At 34.8% G+C, this 15,511-nt stretch overlaps 2 protein-coding genes across 3 annotated transcripts in view; both read right to left on the bottom strand.

Moving 5' to 3' along the window:
• The window catches only part of LOC110411986 (cyclin-dependent kinases regulatory subunit 1), a 2,274-nt gene extending 1,705 nt beyond the window's left edge, over positions 1-569 (bottom strand). Inside the window, exons 1-2 of one of the 2 annotated variants that reach the window (XM_021422373.2) lie at positions 318-569; positions 65-215 (exon numbers count right to left, since the gene is read on the bottom strand). In XM_021422373.2, the coding sequence (XP_021278048.1) occupies positions 65-117 (53 nt within the window). In that variant the 5' untranslated portion in view covers positions 118-215; positions 318-569. The remainder of the gene's footprint in view (positions 1-64; positions 216-317) is intronic. The other variant, XM_021422374.2, reaches the window with a different exon arrangement.
• Positions 570-728: 159 nt separating this feature from the next.
• LOC110411985 (Acyl-CoA N-acyltransferase with RING/FYVE/PHD-type zinc finger domain-containing protein) lies at positions 729-8,024 on the bottom strand. Its single transcript, XM_089782832.1, has 19 exons — positions 7,276-8,024; positions 6,738-7,201; positions 6,558-6,647; positions 6,256-6,457; positions 6,054-6,162; positions 5,351-5,443; positions 5,128-5,209; positions 4,985-5,044; positions 4,847-4,899; positions 4,426-4,592; positions 3,228-3,441; positions 2,748-2,805; positions 2,575-2,631; positions 2,240-2,488; positions 1,881-1,948; positions 1,709-1,765; positions 1,521-1,614; positions 1,265-1,405; positions 729-1,180 (listed from the first exon to the last, which is right to left on the bottom strand). Exons 1-19 carry the CDS (start codon positions 7,751-7,753, stop codon positions 1,073-1,075), a joined length of 2,844 nt encoding a protein of 947 aa, XP_089638958.1. The 5' UTR covers positions 7,754-8,024; the 3' UTR covers positions 729-1,072.
• Positions 8,025-15,511: the final 7,487 nt, after the last annotated feature.

Genomic DNA, 15,511 nt, shown 5'->3' with positions numbered 1-15,511 from the left:
TAAAAGAATCGAACAGATTGAAAAGATCAAAACCAGCGAATATCAAATGCAATTAAGTTCTTACCTGTACTCGTAAGTATCATCCAAATATTTCTCAGAGTATTGGATCTGACCCATTTCTTGATTTTGTTCAAAAAAAAAAACTCACTTTAAGTTTCTTTCTGTATTTAAGCACCGAAGTTTGATTCAAGATTCGATCTGAAAAACCGAAGCAACTGAAGCAAAAGGAAAATCAGCAAAGATCAACGGATTATACAATCTTTATTTAAAAAAGAATTGAAGATGATTCCCAAGAAAGAGAAAGCAGTGGAGCGTACCTTCAAGAGCGCGAGAGAGAGTGAGATGAGAAGACGGAGAGACGGAGAGACGGAGAGAATGAGTGGAATTATAGAAGAGGGCAAATGCCGCAATAAGGGTGAGAGGGGCAAAAGATAACTCCATTTCCTAAAATGGGTTATTTTTAAATACTAAAGAAATTGGCTAAAGAAATTTGAATTTCAAAATTTAAATTTCTCCCGCTTAATGGATCGAATCATTCGTCAAAAGGAGTAAACAATAAATCATGCCTCTCTCCCTTTTGCCTGTGTTTTTTCGGCTTTCAAAATTGCTTTCTCAACGGTTCCTTCCTCCACAACTGGATCGGGCGATGTAAATCATGCAACGTTGAATCTATTAAACTCAAACAATTGCAGTTGTGGTTTAAATCGAAAAATTAATGAGGAGATAAATTTGGTATAAACAAATTCCAATGAAATAACAATTAAAGACTCCAAATTCCGATGAAATTTCATCAAATAATGTGCAACGAACAAAACTGCACATCTAGTCCCAAAAGCCTATCTCAAAATTTTTCCAACTTGCTCGAAAATTAGCTTTCCCCTAAAATTTTTGGTATATTTTGCATTTTATGTGCTACAAACCGAAAAAGAAAAAGATGAGGTAGCACTTTATGGACTTCTATTTCCTGTACAAGAGAAAGAGAAAAGCAACCCTGTACATTTATGAGGAAAAGTCTCTTCAAAAACTAGCTTCTCCATGCTCAAAATTTCACATGCCGACCCCCCAACGTCAGTCATTCATCCTCTGCTTTACGAATCAATCGAATTTCCGGGACTGGCTTCTGCAGTATTGATGTACCCTGGAAGATCATCATTTGGTAGTCTCTTTTATATTTGTTCAGCTGCAGTATAGAAGAAATGTTACGTTCATTCATATCTCGATGATTGTTTAAACTCAAGCAAAAGCAGGCCGGAAATAGTCATACCTCCTCCTGGGCTATCTTGCTGAATCCGAATTTCTTTGTCCAAATAGATTCTGCTTCATCGGCTGCTGGAAGCACAAGGTTTTTCACTTTTAGGAAGCCAAGCAGCTTCTCAATGCAAGAAAACAGGCATTGGAAATAACCCTGCAAAATCCATGTGCTTTTAGTTCACATGCATCTCACCTTATCAAATTACCAAAAAAAAATAAAAGAGCTTGGGTGGGGGAAAGGGTTATTGCCGTCAAACCATAATGGTTACCTGTCCTTGGCATTCAGTACTTGTTGCAACTAAGGGAATTTCAGCCACTTCCTGCCCAAAAATCCTAAAAATACCAGCTGACACAACCACTTGACTGCACAAGGAAAATTAAATCATGGTGTTCAGATACACCTATTCTAGAAGACAACACTGGGAAGAAACTTAACAAAACCAAAAATAAGTCTCACTTGACAGTTAATATGGCACAGTACATGCCAGCAAAATCTTGGCCCTTCACCGTTCTCCTGTAAAACCAATGAATGCTATCATTCACAAAGCAAACTTCAAGAAAGCACCACATAATGGCAAGCATCAAGAAGAGAAGCAATAAAATACAAAGAAAAGACGATTATTGCTTACCCATAAACCATTGATGGAATTAGATCACCTTTGGTAGATCCAGAGTCACTTATAGGATCAAAGCAGTCCTAAAGCACAAAAGGAACATCATAAATCAATTAATACTTAACTGGATAGCTTCCTATTTACATCAAAGACAGAATCAACACAGACTGAGAAGAGGGCTCATGTGTTAGATGCACTATAGTAGCTACAAGACTTAAAAGCTTATACGAAAGCCACACAGTTCTAAACAAGATGTCCAGGCCCTAGAGGGCCAGAGGCCCAAAAACACTGTTTACTTTCTAGCTAACCTTGCTGTTGGATCAAATGGATAATCAGCAATAATTTTCTTTACGTACAAACAGAGAATTACTTACATGGAAGATCGCAACAGCCTTGGAAAGCAATACTCTAGTGTCATTAAAAGATGTCATTTTCCCACTGAGAACCCTCCATCTTATATCAAGATTAGTGTTGCTCTCCAAACTCTTTTCTTTATGCTTCTTCTTTACAACGAGCAGAGATGATTCAGGAAGCTTTTCTTCCCCACGAACTATCAATTTCTGTAAAGCAGAATGAATTTTATTGCAATCTGTGCAACAAAACCACTTTCCTTTTGGCAACTCCTGTTGAAAACATGGTATCAATACTAATTTATTCATAGAACAAATTGGGAAAAGCTATGCATTATTTAACAGAAAAAAATTGGCACCTTAAGGTCATCCATATTGTGATCCCTAAGACAGCCCACATGATACTCCCTCTCACACTGATAAGGAAAAAATGGAGAACAAAGATCATTACATGTCAAACACAAAGTTTGCATATCAAGTACATAGAAGCTCAAATTTACAACTGCAAGCGCAAACAGAACCAAGAGGATACCTGATCACAAAGTATAACAGTGCGAGGACCAAATCCTGACTTGCTAAAAGAATGGCCTCTGCAAATATCAATAACATGTCAATATAGAAGAAAGAAAAGAGTTCAAATGATTACAGGAAGAGCAACATAAATTAAGACACCAACATAATGGGACCAAAAAATTAAGCCTCCACATGAGTGCTGCACCAGACCACGTTCCGATAAAAAATTAGTCAATTTGTAAATAAATACAAGTTTTGGGATCAGATTGGTAAGTGGTTTCTCAGCAATGCAGACTGTAAATTAATCAAGATTTTAACATTCTAAAAGATTTCAAGTTTAGATTGTAATGTTAGATTTAACAACTGTATGCAATTTTTATCTAAGTAATTGCAAATATTTTATTAGAGATAATCTTTAAAGGGCATGGGGGAGGGGTGCTTTAAGGAATAAATGATTCACAACAACAAAGAAATAATCCAAATGGTGAATGCATCTGACCTGCAAAGCACACACACACTGAGAACTTCAGTCTCTGGAGTTTTGATAATACGAATGCATCTCTTGGTTATCTGTTCTATTGGATCAATTCCAGCAACTCTTCCTGCAGCTAGAGCATTGGCATTACGTTCCACAAACTTTTCCTTTTGGAAGTTATTCTGGCAATATCTACAGTGCCAAGTACCAGTTGGAATGTTTGGCAGAGAAACACAATCTGCAATCAGCCAGTAATAGGTCATAAGTCCAACAGGAGTCTACACTAATAACAAAAAAGTATTGACTGAAGTGACTCAGATTTTACACATTCTGTTTGAACACAAGGGACTCAGATATTCTCATTAATTTTAAATTCAAAATATGTATTGACCAGAGTTGTAAAAGGTCAAACCACAGTCTACACAACCCAAGGCATAAGGTTCACTCTAGGCAACCCCAAGAGAAACACAAAAATACACCATAACTGTGTAAGTTCATAAGTCTTAAGAATGGGAACAAAATAGTAATAAACTCTCACATCTCACTACGAAGTTGAGTTACAAGTGAAGGTGATAGATGAGTGGGAAAAGGAGGAGGACAAAACGCAGCCCTCACATGCAGGTTTGCACATGTTTTCAAAAGCAAGTTGCTTACACAAATTATAAGTCCCTACAACACTTGATATCCATAAATATTTAATTTCACTTTTGAAACATCATTAACCACAAGGGCGCTTGAGTAATTGTAACACATCATCAGAACACAATTTTGCCTCCACTGGGGCCATTTTGTTAAGAAATGCATTACAGCCAACTAAGAGCAAAAGTCATAGCCCTCAACTCCAAGGCAAAAAAATTAGACAATAGTTATTATTGACAAAAAAGAAGACAAAGATTAGAACATGAACACAAGAAAGAAGACAAAGATCAGACAAAAAAGAACAATTGCAGGCACCGAGATAAATTGTTCATGAAGTTTGGAAGTTGATAAGGGTAATAATCAGATAAGTTCAGAATTTAGAATACGGTTTGACAATTCCCCAAAAATCCAAGACATCATGAAGTTTCGAAGTTGATAACCTCAAGGTATCATTTATTGCATGTACGAGTTACATTCTTTACTGCTGTTGTTACGCATCCAGCACATCAATGGTTAATACAATCGACTGTAGCCTGAAAAGTTGCCAATAACACAGAATATTCAAGGAAAAGTTAAAACTGACCTTTATGAAAAGCCCTTGGACATGTATCACAACACAATAGATTCCCTCCATCCAAACAGATGCTGCATAGGTCATCATTCTCATTTGCAGAGAACTTCCGACTTTTCAACAGGGATATTGACAATTCATGGAGAGATACTCCATTTGAAGTGTAAATGTGTTGAAAACTGTAAACAGAGTAAGGATATGTCAAAAACACATTTATATATATAGATATTTGCACTAAATGCACAAAGCCATTTTTATTAATTGCCAATGTTCCATGCCTAAAATTTGGAGCCCTAGCTTCTTCAAAAATTGCCATTGTTTCACCACATCAGAACCTACATGAGCCGTGGCTCACTATTGCAAGATATCAATCACAAGATCGAAATTGAGTAAACAACAAAGCTTGACAACCTAAGATTGAACAGAGACTTACGGCTTGCGACGAGTTGCCCAACCAGCATGAGCTTCAAACTGTGAGGGGCTGATCTGCTCATTTAACACAGAGAAAATCAAATATCAGAGAGGACTTAGGAGATAACAATTTCATTGGTGGGAAAAACAAAAAAGGCACCTCTGAATTGCAGCAGGTGCAAAGTATTCCAAATCCCCTTTTATAACCAACAAGCATTTTCTGCAACACATCAAATCACCACTTAGAAAAGACATATCTAGTAAGACTAGACAAAATATATGCTAAACTATATTCACACTAACCTGTCCACGAACAAAATACCCTAGTTCAGTTCCATCTGGCAACCCATTTTCCTCAAATACCAATTTATGCATCCGCAGATCCCTTTGAAAGCAGTACCAAAGAGATTAACACAATATATAATTTCAATAAAAACAATTATGCCAAAAGTATCTACATCAACTATATACAACAGAAAATATCAAACAGGTAATCAGAATATATAAACGCAAAAATAATACTTACTTTCTGGTTACTCTTCCCTGACTCTTAGTTTGTGACGAGCTGCATTTTGAAGCACTGATAGGTGACTTTGCAACCACAGTTGGTTTTGGTGATCTGAAACAAATGAAACAAAAAGAAAATAAAATTTTAAAATAAAGGATAAATGAGTTAAACTTTAAAAGAATTATCCTATCTCTGATCCTGCAGAATAGAGAAAAGTATTATCATCTGAGTAAAAGCAATTTTGTGACTTTCTGTGTGCATTTGCAACCATAAATTGCTAGCTTACAAATTATATAAGCAGCAAACATAGACTCTAATTAACATTTACACAAATTTACTGCTCTTTACTATTAGAAAACCACCTCAAGACTCATAAGTTTGACAAAAATTAAAACCAAACTTTTCCATCTGCTGACAGAAAAATGTGAATGCAACCAAGGGTTAGAACAAAATGGTAATATGCCACAAAGCCAGCACTAGACAAGGGAGTTTCCAACATAAGAGAACATTTCTTTTTCCCCATCTTCCAAACTCAGAAGAGAAAATATATTCCTATTCTTATTACTGATGTAACAGAACTAACAAGGCCAGGATCATATAATTCTAGGGTTTACTGCAAGTTCATAATTCTGCAGCCATGGTAACACAAACAAATGAAACAAATAAAAAATTACAAAGGTGAACCAAGAGACACAGGCTAGGAACACCAATCAAACCATACCTATCATCAGCATCAGCCACTCCAGTAGAGCTGTCTTGAGACTCTTTTACATCTACGCATGAATTACATAGAATTACAGCTTTCCTAGAGCCAGTTCCAGTAATAGACTCTACAATAATATAAGGCAACAAACATTAAACTGTCTGGACAAACACCAATGATGAAAAAAAAATATGTAATATAAAAGAAATTTAAAATCAACCTCTGCAGTTCAAACAAAAGCTAGATTTCTTCATGGAAGAACCAATCACCATCCGTAGAGCATTCCCCAATGTGATCAATGAATTCTGTTTGCATGCATTCATTACATCACGCAGGGAATTCCCATTCTCCAGGTAAATATACTCTGCCGGACGTTTGTTTGAGCTACCCGCATGAATCTCATATAAGGTAGGGGCAATAGCCTTCATTCAATGATAAAAGATCCACAAAAGCAACATTAGGATATTTGCAAATCAGCAAAACAGGCATCATGACAATACACATTAATAAATAAGCCCTTACTTTAACCCCCTTGCAAGCACTACAAAAACACAATATCCCAGAGCCCTTAATTACTCCTCGAAGCCCACTACTCCCTGAAACTCTTGTAACCTACAATAACAGAAACATTCGTAACCAAATTTCAAAACAAAAGCGCAAGACATTCAAACATTTCACTATAAAATTTTTCCAGAACCATACCTTTGAGCTTCGCGCGTACCTCACATTTACTCCCTCAAGCATACCTGAATCAAAAAGATCCTTTAACTTAGTCGGGAAATTTCTCACAAACTTGGTAGACACATTCATTTCCTGCTTCATTGGACCATCCACACTTTTAGGCCTATTATCATCACCACTACTTTTCACATCACTCACTGTCACAATAACAGCATCCCTCACAGCAGTTTTCTTCACCGTCTCCACCTTTGGTTTCAACAAGGATCGAGTAAACCTCCGTCGAGGCTTCTCTTCCTTCACCACCTCTCTAATTACTATCACCCTCGCAACCAACCAAAACTCGCATTCCATATCCACTTCACAGGGCTCATTTTGTATAACCAAATCATCCTTTCTCTTTCCTTCTTCTACATTCTTCATTGCATTTTCCACTTCACTTTCCTTCTCTCTAATGTCGACATCCATTTTCGATTCCTTTTCTTCTTCCTCTTTTACTTCTTCGTTTGCTTCCTTCTTCTCTTCCTCCTCTTTTTCTTCTTCCTTTTCTTCCTCTTTCTGTTTTCTTCTTGTGAACCTATTACCGCCTTTTCAGTTTCACTTTTTTCCTTCCCCTCCTTGTCATCCTCATCTTCACACATTGGTTCAACAACCCCATCTTTAACTTCCTCTCCCTTTTTCCCCACCCTTTTGGACTCCTCTTCTTCACAACCGTCCACCTCTCTCTTCGGCTCGTCCACATCCACCACATCGCTTTTCGCCTCTTCTTCACTCATCAAATCCACCGATTCCTCCACAACACTCACAGATTTCTCCAAATCACTCTTCTCTTTCTCAACCTTGACTTCTCTCTTCGATTTCTTGTTGCTCCGGTTACCCGGGCTCCACACCGGTCCATTCTGTGCCTTCCTGGACCGAGTCCGACCCAAAGACCCACAGATCTCTGCTTGAACCTTCAAAGCAAATTCGAATTCACGCTTCAGACCCGTCCTTACCCGAGATAAAACCACGAAATCCTCCGCGTCCGTACCGTTCGCCATTTAATTTATAAAAAACGCAAAGGCAAAAACCCCAGATCAAATCAAAAACCCTAGAGGGACGCTGTTTCCAACAACAAATCAAGAAAGGTTTCGTAAGACATGCATGCAGATGGATAAACGGATGGAAATTTTGAGAAGTTTTTTATGGTTTGCAAAGAGAAGATAAAAAAAAATTAAATGCGGAATTAGGGGTTTTTTGTTTTGTGGATTGGTGAAAGGAAGATGGTAGGTTTTCTTCTTTGAAAGAGCCAAAAAGAAACAGGGGAGGAGAGAGAAAGATAGAAGAGAGATACGACAGCCTTTGTATTTATCTAATGACGAAACTAGCCCTTACGAACCGACATGGTTTTCGGGTTTTTCTAATGGGTTACGTATTTTTATAATTTCCATTCCGTCCCCCATACTTGTAGGGTTTTGCGTTAGTAAACCCTCTTATTAGACCTATTTGGAAACTTTGCAAATTCCAAATTCTACTTCAATCCTCCTTACTTAGTACATTCCCTTCAGCAAATTGTGTCTTCAATGGACTATCTTTAAAATTTTTAATATTAATTCATTTAATTAAATATTCAAAATAAAGTGTAAAATCATATATCAACTTGATCTAAGGTCAAGACAACATTCATGTATTTTTATTCAAGCTCAAGTGAAGGAAAAAATATCTATTCTTGTCCCTATTACTAAGTGATATATCAAATCCATAGTTAGTTGTTCAATTAATATCATATCTCAAGTTATAGTAACATGACATCAAGAGAGAAAAGAGTCAATATGATTTTCACATAAAACAACATCACTCGAGTTAAAACGCACCTTAATAATAATGAAAATCCTACTTTTTTAAAAAATAAATTAAAAAAACCCTATTAGATGATGATTTCAAATTAAATCTTTTGAACATATTTATAAATTACAATATTAATCTGGCTCTTACGCACTTCATATAAAGGTCAACACTCGAAGAATCAAAGAGAATCACTTCTTATTTTATATCTTAATTTTTAACCTAGAAAAATGTTAAATAAAGTTTATAATGAAAAATTTTGGGGCGGCAATAACAATAAAGAAAACATACAAGGATTTCTTAGCAAATCTCTAAGGACCAGCTAGGGCTGAATCCAAAAAATTAAATGACAATAACTCCACCATTGTAGGGGCATTCTCGTCCAATGAAGAAATTAGGTGGGTAACCCTATCATAATTCTCTGCTCCCTCGTTTTATTTTCTCCTAAATATTGTTAGAACTCGTGAATTTTCGCGGCGGAGCCAATTAACGATTTTCAGATTTTGACCAATCAGATTTCGCCAAACAATTTTACGAGCGCTTTAAGATTCTGCTGAGCTAAATTTAGCAAATAACGTAAGACACTTCGACCCACATGCCTTCACAGAGCGTGAACTCCACATCATCCTTTGTGGCTCCCGGCTCCTTCTTCGACAGCTTGGTCTCTTACTGCCCTCGGCTGGAATTACGTGTTCCTCTTGCTTTATTTGCGTGGAAGGAAAGCGTCCCTACCGCTCTTTTAGGTGGCGCGTGAGGGAAAATAGTGGATTAAGCCAAAGCTTACATTGGGAGAAACAAATTTCGGAGTGAAAATGAGAAGTTTTTACAATGGTGGCGGGAGAAAAGAATGGATTGCCACGTGGCAATTATTTTGTAGCCGTTAGTGGGATTTAAAACTTTGGAATTTTGGCCAACTATAGTGAAGCACATTTTTAAATTTGGTTTAAACAAAGTGAATTTGGGTTGGGCTTCATTTCCTGGAAATTTGAGCATCTTTCGGGAATATTGGTATTTTCTAGGTAAAGTTAGGCAGGATTTAGCTTAATATTAAGGGCTTAGCCATGACTAAACTTTAATGCAATTTGATGGAAGAAATAGGAGAAATGAAATTGGAGGGTGATAGGATGATTCGGGTTTGATGATGGATTAATCTCCATACCACTGTTAGTAAGTGATACTTTTAGGTTTCTTATTAAGGTTGCACTAAATAACAAGCAAGAAACTATCATTTTGCTAATAAAAGCTGCTATTGAACTCTTAAACATGGACTCGTGACAATTAATATCAAAGTAAATTCAAATCTTTGTTGATTTGAAATCTCGATAAGAGATATAAAAATTGAGATAAATCCGGATTACTGTAAAAGTTTTTTTTTTTTATGTAAAGAGTTAATGCAACTAAGACATTATATAATTGAATGGGGTAAAATTTCACAAATCTCTTATTAATAAAAGATACATTAGATTTGGAGTATATAAATATAGACTTTCCACATCCTATCATACATGTCTTTTGATTAGAAATACAAACCCATAACGATAGCACAGTTAGAAAACATGTAAGTTGTTTATACTAAAAAATTCTTACACTCAATAAATATTAAGTAAAAAGTATTCTCAATGAGCAGGGGCGGAGAGTCCTTTTGTCATGACACCTTCAAAATTTTTAAAATTTTTTATATATTATATTTTTTTTATAATTTTTTATTAAATAAATAATATAATTAAAAAATAAAATAACCTTACTAGCCCCATTTAATTTCACTCAAATTTTAAAAAATTTTTAATTTTTTAAGTTTCTCTACTCATATTTTTCTCTTTTCTTTTCTGTCCTTATATTGTGAAATTATAAAAAATTAAGTTTTTATTTAATTTTTATTTATATTATTATTATTTATATTTTTTCAATTCTATTCTATTTGTTCATATATTTTAAGTTTCTATAGATTTTCTTTTTTAAATTTCTACGAATTATCAACCATATTTTTTTTTGTTATATAATTTATATCTCCTACTTATCATTATATTTTTTTTCTGTTCCATGGATTTTATTTTTTATGATTTTAACTTTTAAAAATTAAAACATTATTGCATATGTAATTCTCAAATATAAGTTTTAGTGTTGCATTATTGGTTATTGTTTAAAATTTTACTAATATTATTTTTTATTAATCTTAATTATATAAGAAAAAAATATCTTGAGTATATGTTTTCAATATGCTTTACGTTTTAAATTTAGTTGAAAGAAAATTATCTTGAGTATAAGAAGAAATTATTAATTCTATATATCGTATTTAACTATTTATATTTTATGCATTATAGTTTAATATTTAGTATTATAAACTTAAATATAATAAAATAAGAATATTAAATGTTAACTATATTAATTTTTTTAGTCGTTTATATTGAGAAAGATAAGACTTCGAAACAAAATGAATGATAAATTTCTTATAAATAATTTAGTTGTTTATATTAAAAAAGATATTGCCATTGTTGAACAAAACTTTCCTACAAAAAACTTTCTTATAACACTATTATAAGTTTTTTTCTTTTTATTTTTTATTTATATGTTATATAAAATTATTATCTATTATAAATCTTTTAATTATTAATAGTTAAGTTCAATATATTAGTTTTCAAAATTTTTAACTTTTATTCTTCTTAGCCTTTAGCCTCTCAATAAAAATTGACTAACTCCGTCCCTGTCAATGAGTAGATTAAAAATTTAACTTTATATAAAATAAGAATATAACAAAAAATTAGTACGAATTCTTACTTTGGATAGCATAGAAAATAAAGAAGACAATGTGCATGTATTCCAAAAAAACCAACCTTCGTGCCTCTTTCCTTGTAGAAAGGATCAAGAATTGAAGGAGACTTGGGCATCTCATGTTCAAAGTGAGATCAAATTTTAAGTAAGCTATGCACTCAATTTTGGTTTTGCGTGATATATCCTAGGAGAGGTACATAAAATTGCCAAGGAAATTACGACTAATTTGGGTTTGCTTACTACAAAAGGAATTTACAAAGAAATTTAAATAAAAAAATTCTCATTTTTACAAAACACTTCAAAACAATTCTAAGTTTCAAATTTACCAAAACCAAATGGGATGTAAGCCAATTCACAAGTATCTTCAGCAATGTGAAAGAAACGTGTGTGAGAGACATCCAATTGATATTTGATCAATGTCAGAAATTTCACTTGAAAGAAATATTCAAGAAAATATCACTTTTTAGACTAATATTTGTAATTAATATTGAATTTATGATTATAGGCACTTAATTTATTATTATAATTTCTTACCATAATTTCTTTTTGAATTTATAATTAGCTAGATGAGTGTTAATCTGTATTTCTTCAATTCTCCATTTGGTTGCAAAAAGGCCAAAAACTTGCGGTGAAGAACGAAGATTGGAAAGCAAAGCAACTTTATTAGGTTCATTTGGGTGAAGTTGACATTGGTATCAACTCCCTAAGCTTCCCCTCTTGTTTTTCAAAGCAACAATTTGATATATGTACAAATTTAATAAGCTAGGAATATTGGTCATGGTTACTACTTCAGTCTTAATGTGATGGTCTATACCAACTTTTAAGATATTATTTATTTTGATCTTATGGACTCAAATATTTAATCTCACTCTAATACACATTTGATGTGGGGTTCATTATTTTCCTTTGGTGCCAGTTTAGTCTCAATCTAATTTGGGACCAGCCCAGTCTCACTCTGATACTCAATTGATGTGAGATTCATGACTTTCTTTTTAGACCATGACATCTTCCTCGATATAGGATTAATGGCTCTCTGCTTATTTGTATAAAGGTCTGGAGATAGGCTCTTGTTGGAGTGGGGAAAATGTAATGATCCTAATGGAGAGTTATTAATCGCATTTCGGAAAGAATGTCATAATTCTAGTAAAGAGCTATTAATCTCATACCGGGGAGGATGTGATGGACTATTAATCTAACATCAAAGAGGATGTTATGGTCCCAAACGAGAACCATAAATCCCATGGTGGCACAAGGGATTAATGGCTCCCCACTTATGTGTAAAGGTCTGGGGATAGGCTCTTGTTGGAGTGGGCGAAAATGTAACAAACCTAATGGAGAGTTATTAATCCCACATCGAAGAGAATGTCATAGTCCTAGCAAAGAGCTATTAATTTCACATTGGAGAGGATGTCATGGACCGAATAGAGAGCTATTAATCTTACATCAAGGAGGATGTCATGGTCCCAAAAAGGAACCATAAATCCCATGGTGACACATCATTCCTTAAAGCTCACTTTGATACCAATTGTGACAGTACAAACCAATTTGCAAGGTATGTTATAGCAAGTTATGTTAAAGATGATGTGAACCCTTAAATATCTAGTCTCACTCTAGCATATAATACATATGAGATTCATGACTCTTTCGGGGACCATTACATCCTCTATTGATGTGACTTTCATAATTCCCTGTTAGGACCATGACAACTTCCCGACGTGGGACTAATGGCTCCCCGTTAAGACCATGATACTTTTTGTTATGGTTTTGCCTACTTGGACTTTATTGATCTTATGGTTTGATCTCATAAAAAGTACCTCATAAATTAAAAATAATATGAGCAGTTAATACCTAATCTCATTTTGGTACATAACCAATATAAGATTCATGACTTTCTATTGAGACCATGACATCTTCCTTTGCAATTGTGACATCTGGACATAACTAGATGGCTTCCATGAGGCAAATAGTGCGGATTTGTGAAAAAGCTTCAAAATTGCTTATGTTACATGAAATTATAATTTTTTTTAGTACATATGATATTGAATGTTACGAAGAAAAGTAATTCTTTCTTCTTTCTTAAATCATATGTTTTCATTTTTATAATTTGAACAAAAAATCTTCAAATTAAAATTTCAAATTGTTTAACAAATCATTGTAGCATACAGAAAGTATCTTTTGATGATACTAACGAATAAACCTATCATATATGCTTTAAAAAGTTCTCCCCACAGCCACAGTGCCAACAAAATGGGACAGATCTAAATCCATCGGCTTGTAGTAAAGAATTTGCCTTGGAATCTAAAACCTCTAGCTAAAATAGCTGGCCCTTGGCTCAAAATATACTTCTAGGTAGAGTACTCAAACATATCAGTTTTCAGCAGAGGAGCAAGAAAGGGGTAGAAACATGTTGATTTTAAAGTGTTGTTGGTAAGACAGTCGGAATATTCCTGATTTTGAGCAGGAGCACAGGCTTAAAGTCTGCTCCTCCACTTTCTGCTGTCTGCCTCCTAATCGAAATTTGGAACGTGTAGCACTGTTGGAAGGAATTGATCAGATACACTATCCTTCTCCAGAGAAAAAAAATCAAATATCTTAGATAGTCAGGTGACTTTGTCTAACATATCAAGAAATTAAAGAAAAAAGTTGGAACCATCACAGTCCTCAGGAGCTCATTTTCTAATTAACAGAAAGGCCATTAATGTTGTCCGCACCATCCCTTTTGTGCTCCTCCTTTTGCCCATACTTGAGCTAGCAAGGGCAGAAACGATGGATGCTTATTTGCTTACCTTTTCTTGGACTTTGAGTTTGCTTTCATGGTCTTGAGAGGCAGAGGACGGCAAAGGCCGCCTCATGCGCTGTATCACCAATTCCTTTTTAGAGTTTAGAGTTTATACCTTCCTGCTCTGTTTGAGAATAATTATGAGCTTTCCAGGATCTTAACAAAATCATCGTGGCTACAAGAACCCAGATTATGTCTCCATTTTTATGCTAGTCCTTCAGGGCTGTAGTTGTAAGAGTTAATGCTTGTTGAATGTTGGCGCAGTCATGCTATAGTTCTGGCCCTATGGGCAGAGTAGTTTCCTCAGGTTTCAGCTCAAGCTGGAGAGATGGCATTGCTTTTCAATTTGGCAAGAGTGGTGGGTTATACAGAAGTCGCTTAAGGAATTGAAATCCCTTTGTGTTCTTGTTTAAGTATGACCATATCAAATTGGTTGGAAAACTGTATCGTGGTATTTACTTGTATGAAGAGAAGCCAAATGGCCGAATCTGAGCTGCAGAATAGCAAATTTAACTTGATTGGTGGTAGGTGGGATAAAATTGCTTCAAAGTTAAATGTAATATGAATAAGATTGTGTATCGAACTATGAAAAGATGCTTGAGATGGCCTTGAACGGATTAACAGTCCACAAAATGCTAAGGGGTTGAATGTCAGTTACATTTATCGAGTAATATCTACAAGACATACCATTCGCCACCTTGGGTGTATTGATTAAGTATTTTTCTATGTTTAATTACTCATAATTAGGTATATATGTGGGTCAAAAACTGCATGTGCCCTCGTATCGGTAAAATCATGATCGATGTCTCAAAAAATATCACATAAAGTAATGGACTGATTATGTGCATGTGCAGTGTTTCCAATCCTTTTTTCTTCGTGGTTTGCATGGGGTTTTGAGTTCTTATTGACATATCCCATTAGCACAATGGATCTACAGGTAACAACAATAAACTAAATCAAATGAGCTGCCATTCATTTATTTTTGGATGGCCTAACATTAAGCTGCAAACCAGTAAAACGATCTGGATTCTGAAACATATGGTGATTGCACTTTACTTGCTATATTCTGATACATCCAGAAGTTACAGAACAAAAATCACAAATGCAAAGCACCCACGAACCACTGCTTATTTCATGCAACACACACTTAAGAAAATATGAAAAAAAAAAAAAACGAAGGAAAACGTAAAACTGAGATTACTAAAAGAGAAAACTAACTCTCGGCCATGCTGCAGATGGTTCTTCATACCTTCTCCAACGATGAAATCACATGGCGCAAAGAGAAGTGAAACTGCCAAAGGATTGAAGTTGCCCTGTGGGAGAAACCAGACCTTACAGTGAAATCTGGTTGCAATTTAAAAAAACCCAGTTTCTCCCATCACATGAAGTGAAGAGATAAGAGATCATCTTCAACTTAAAGTGCATG

The sequence above is a fragment of the Theobroma umbraticum genome, unplaced genomic scaffold (assembly GCF_002168275.2).
Source record: "Theobroma umbraticum cultivar Fairchild unplaced genomic scaffold, ASM216827v3 scaffold_95.0, whole genome shotgun sequence".
In the NCBI taxonomy this organism is placed as follows: Eukaryota; Viridiplantae; Streptophyta; class Magnoliopsida; order Malvales; family Malvaceae; genus Theobroma; species Theobroma umbraticum.
The sequence above is the reverse complement of the archived record's forward strand: the minus strand, read 5'-3'. Positions and strand labels throughout refer to the sequence as shown.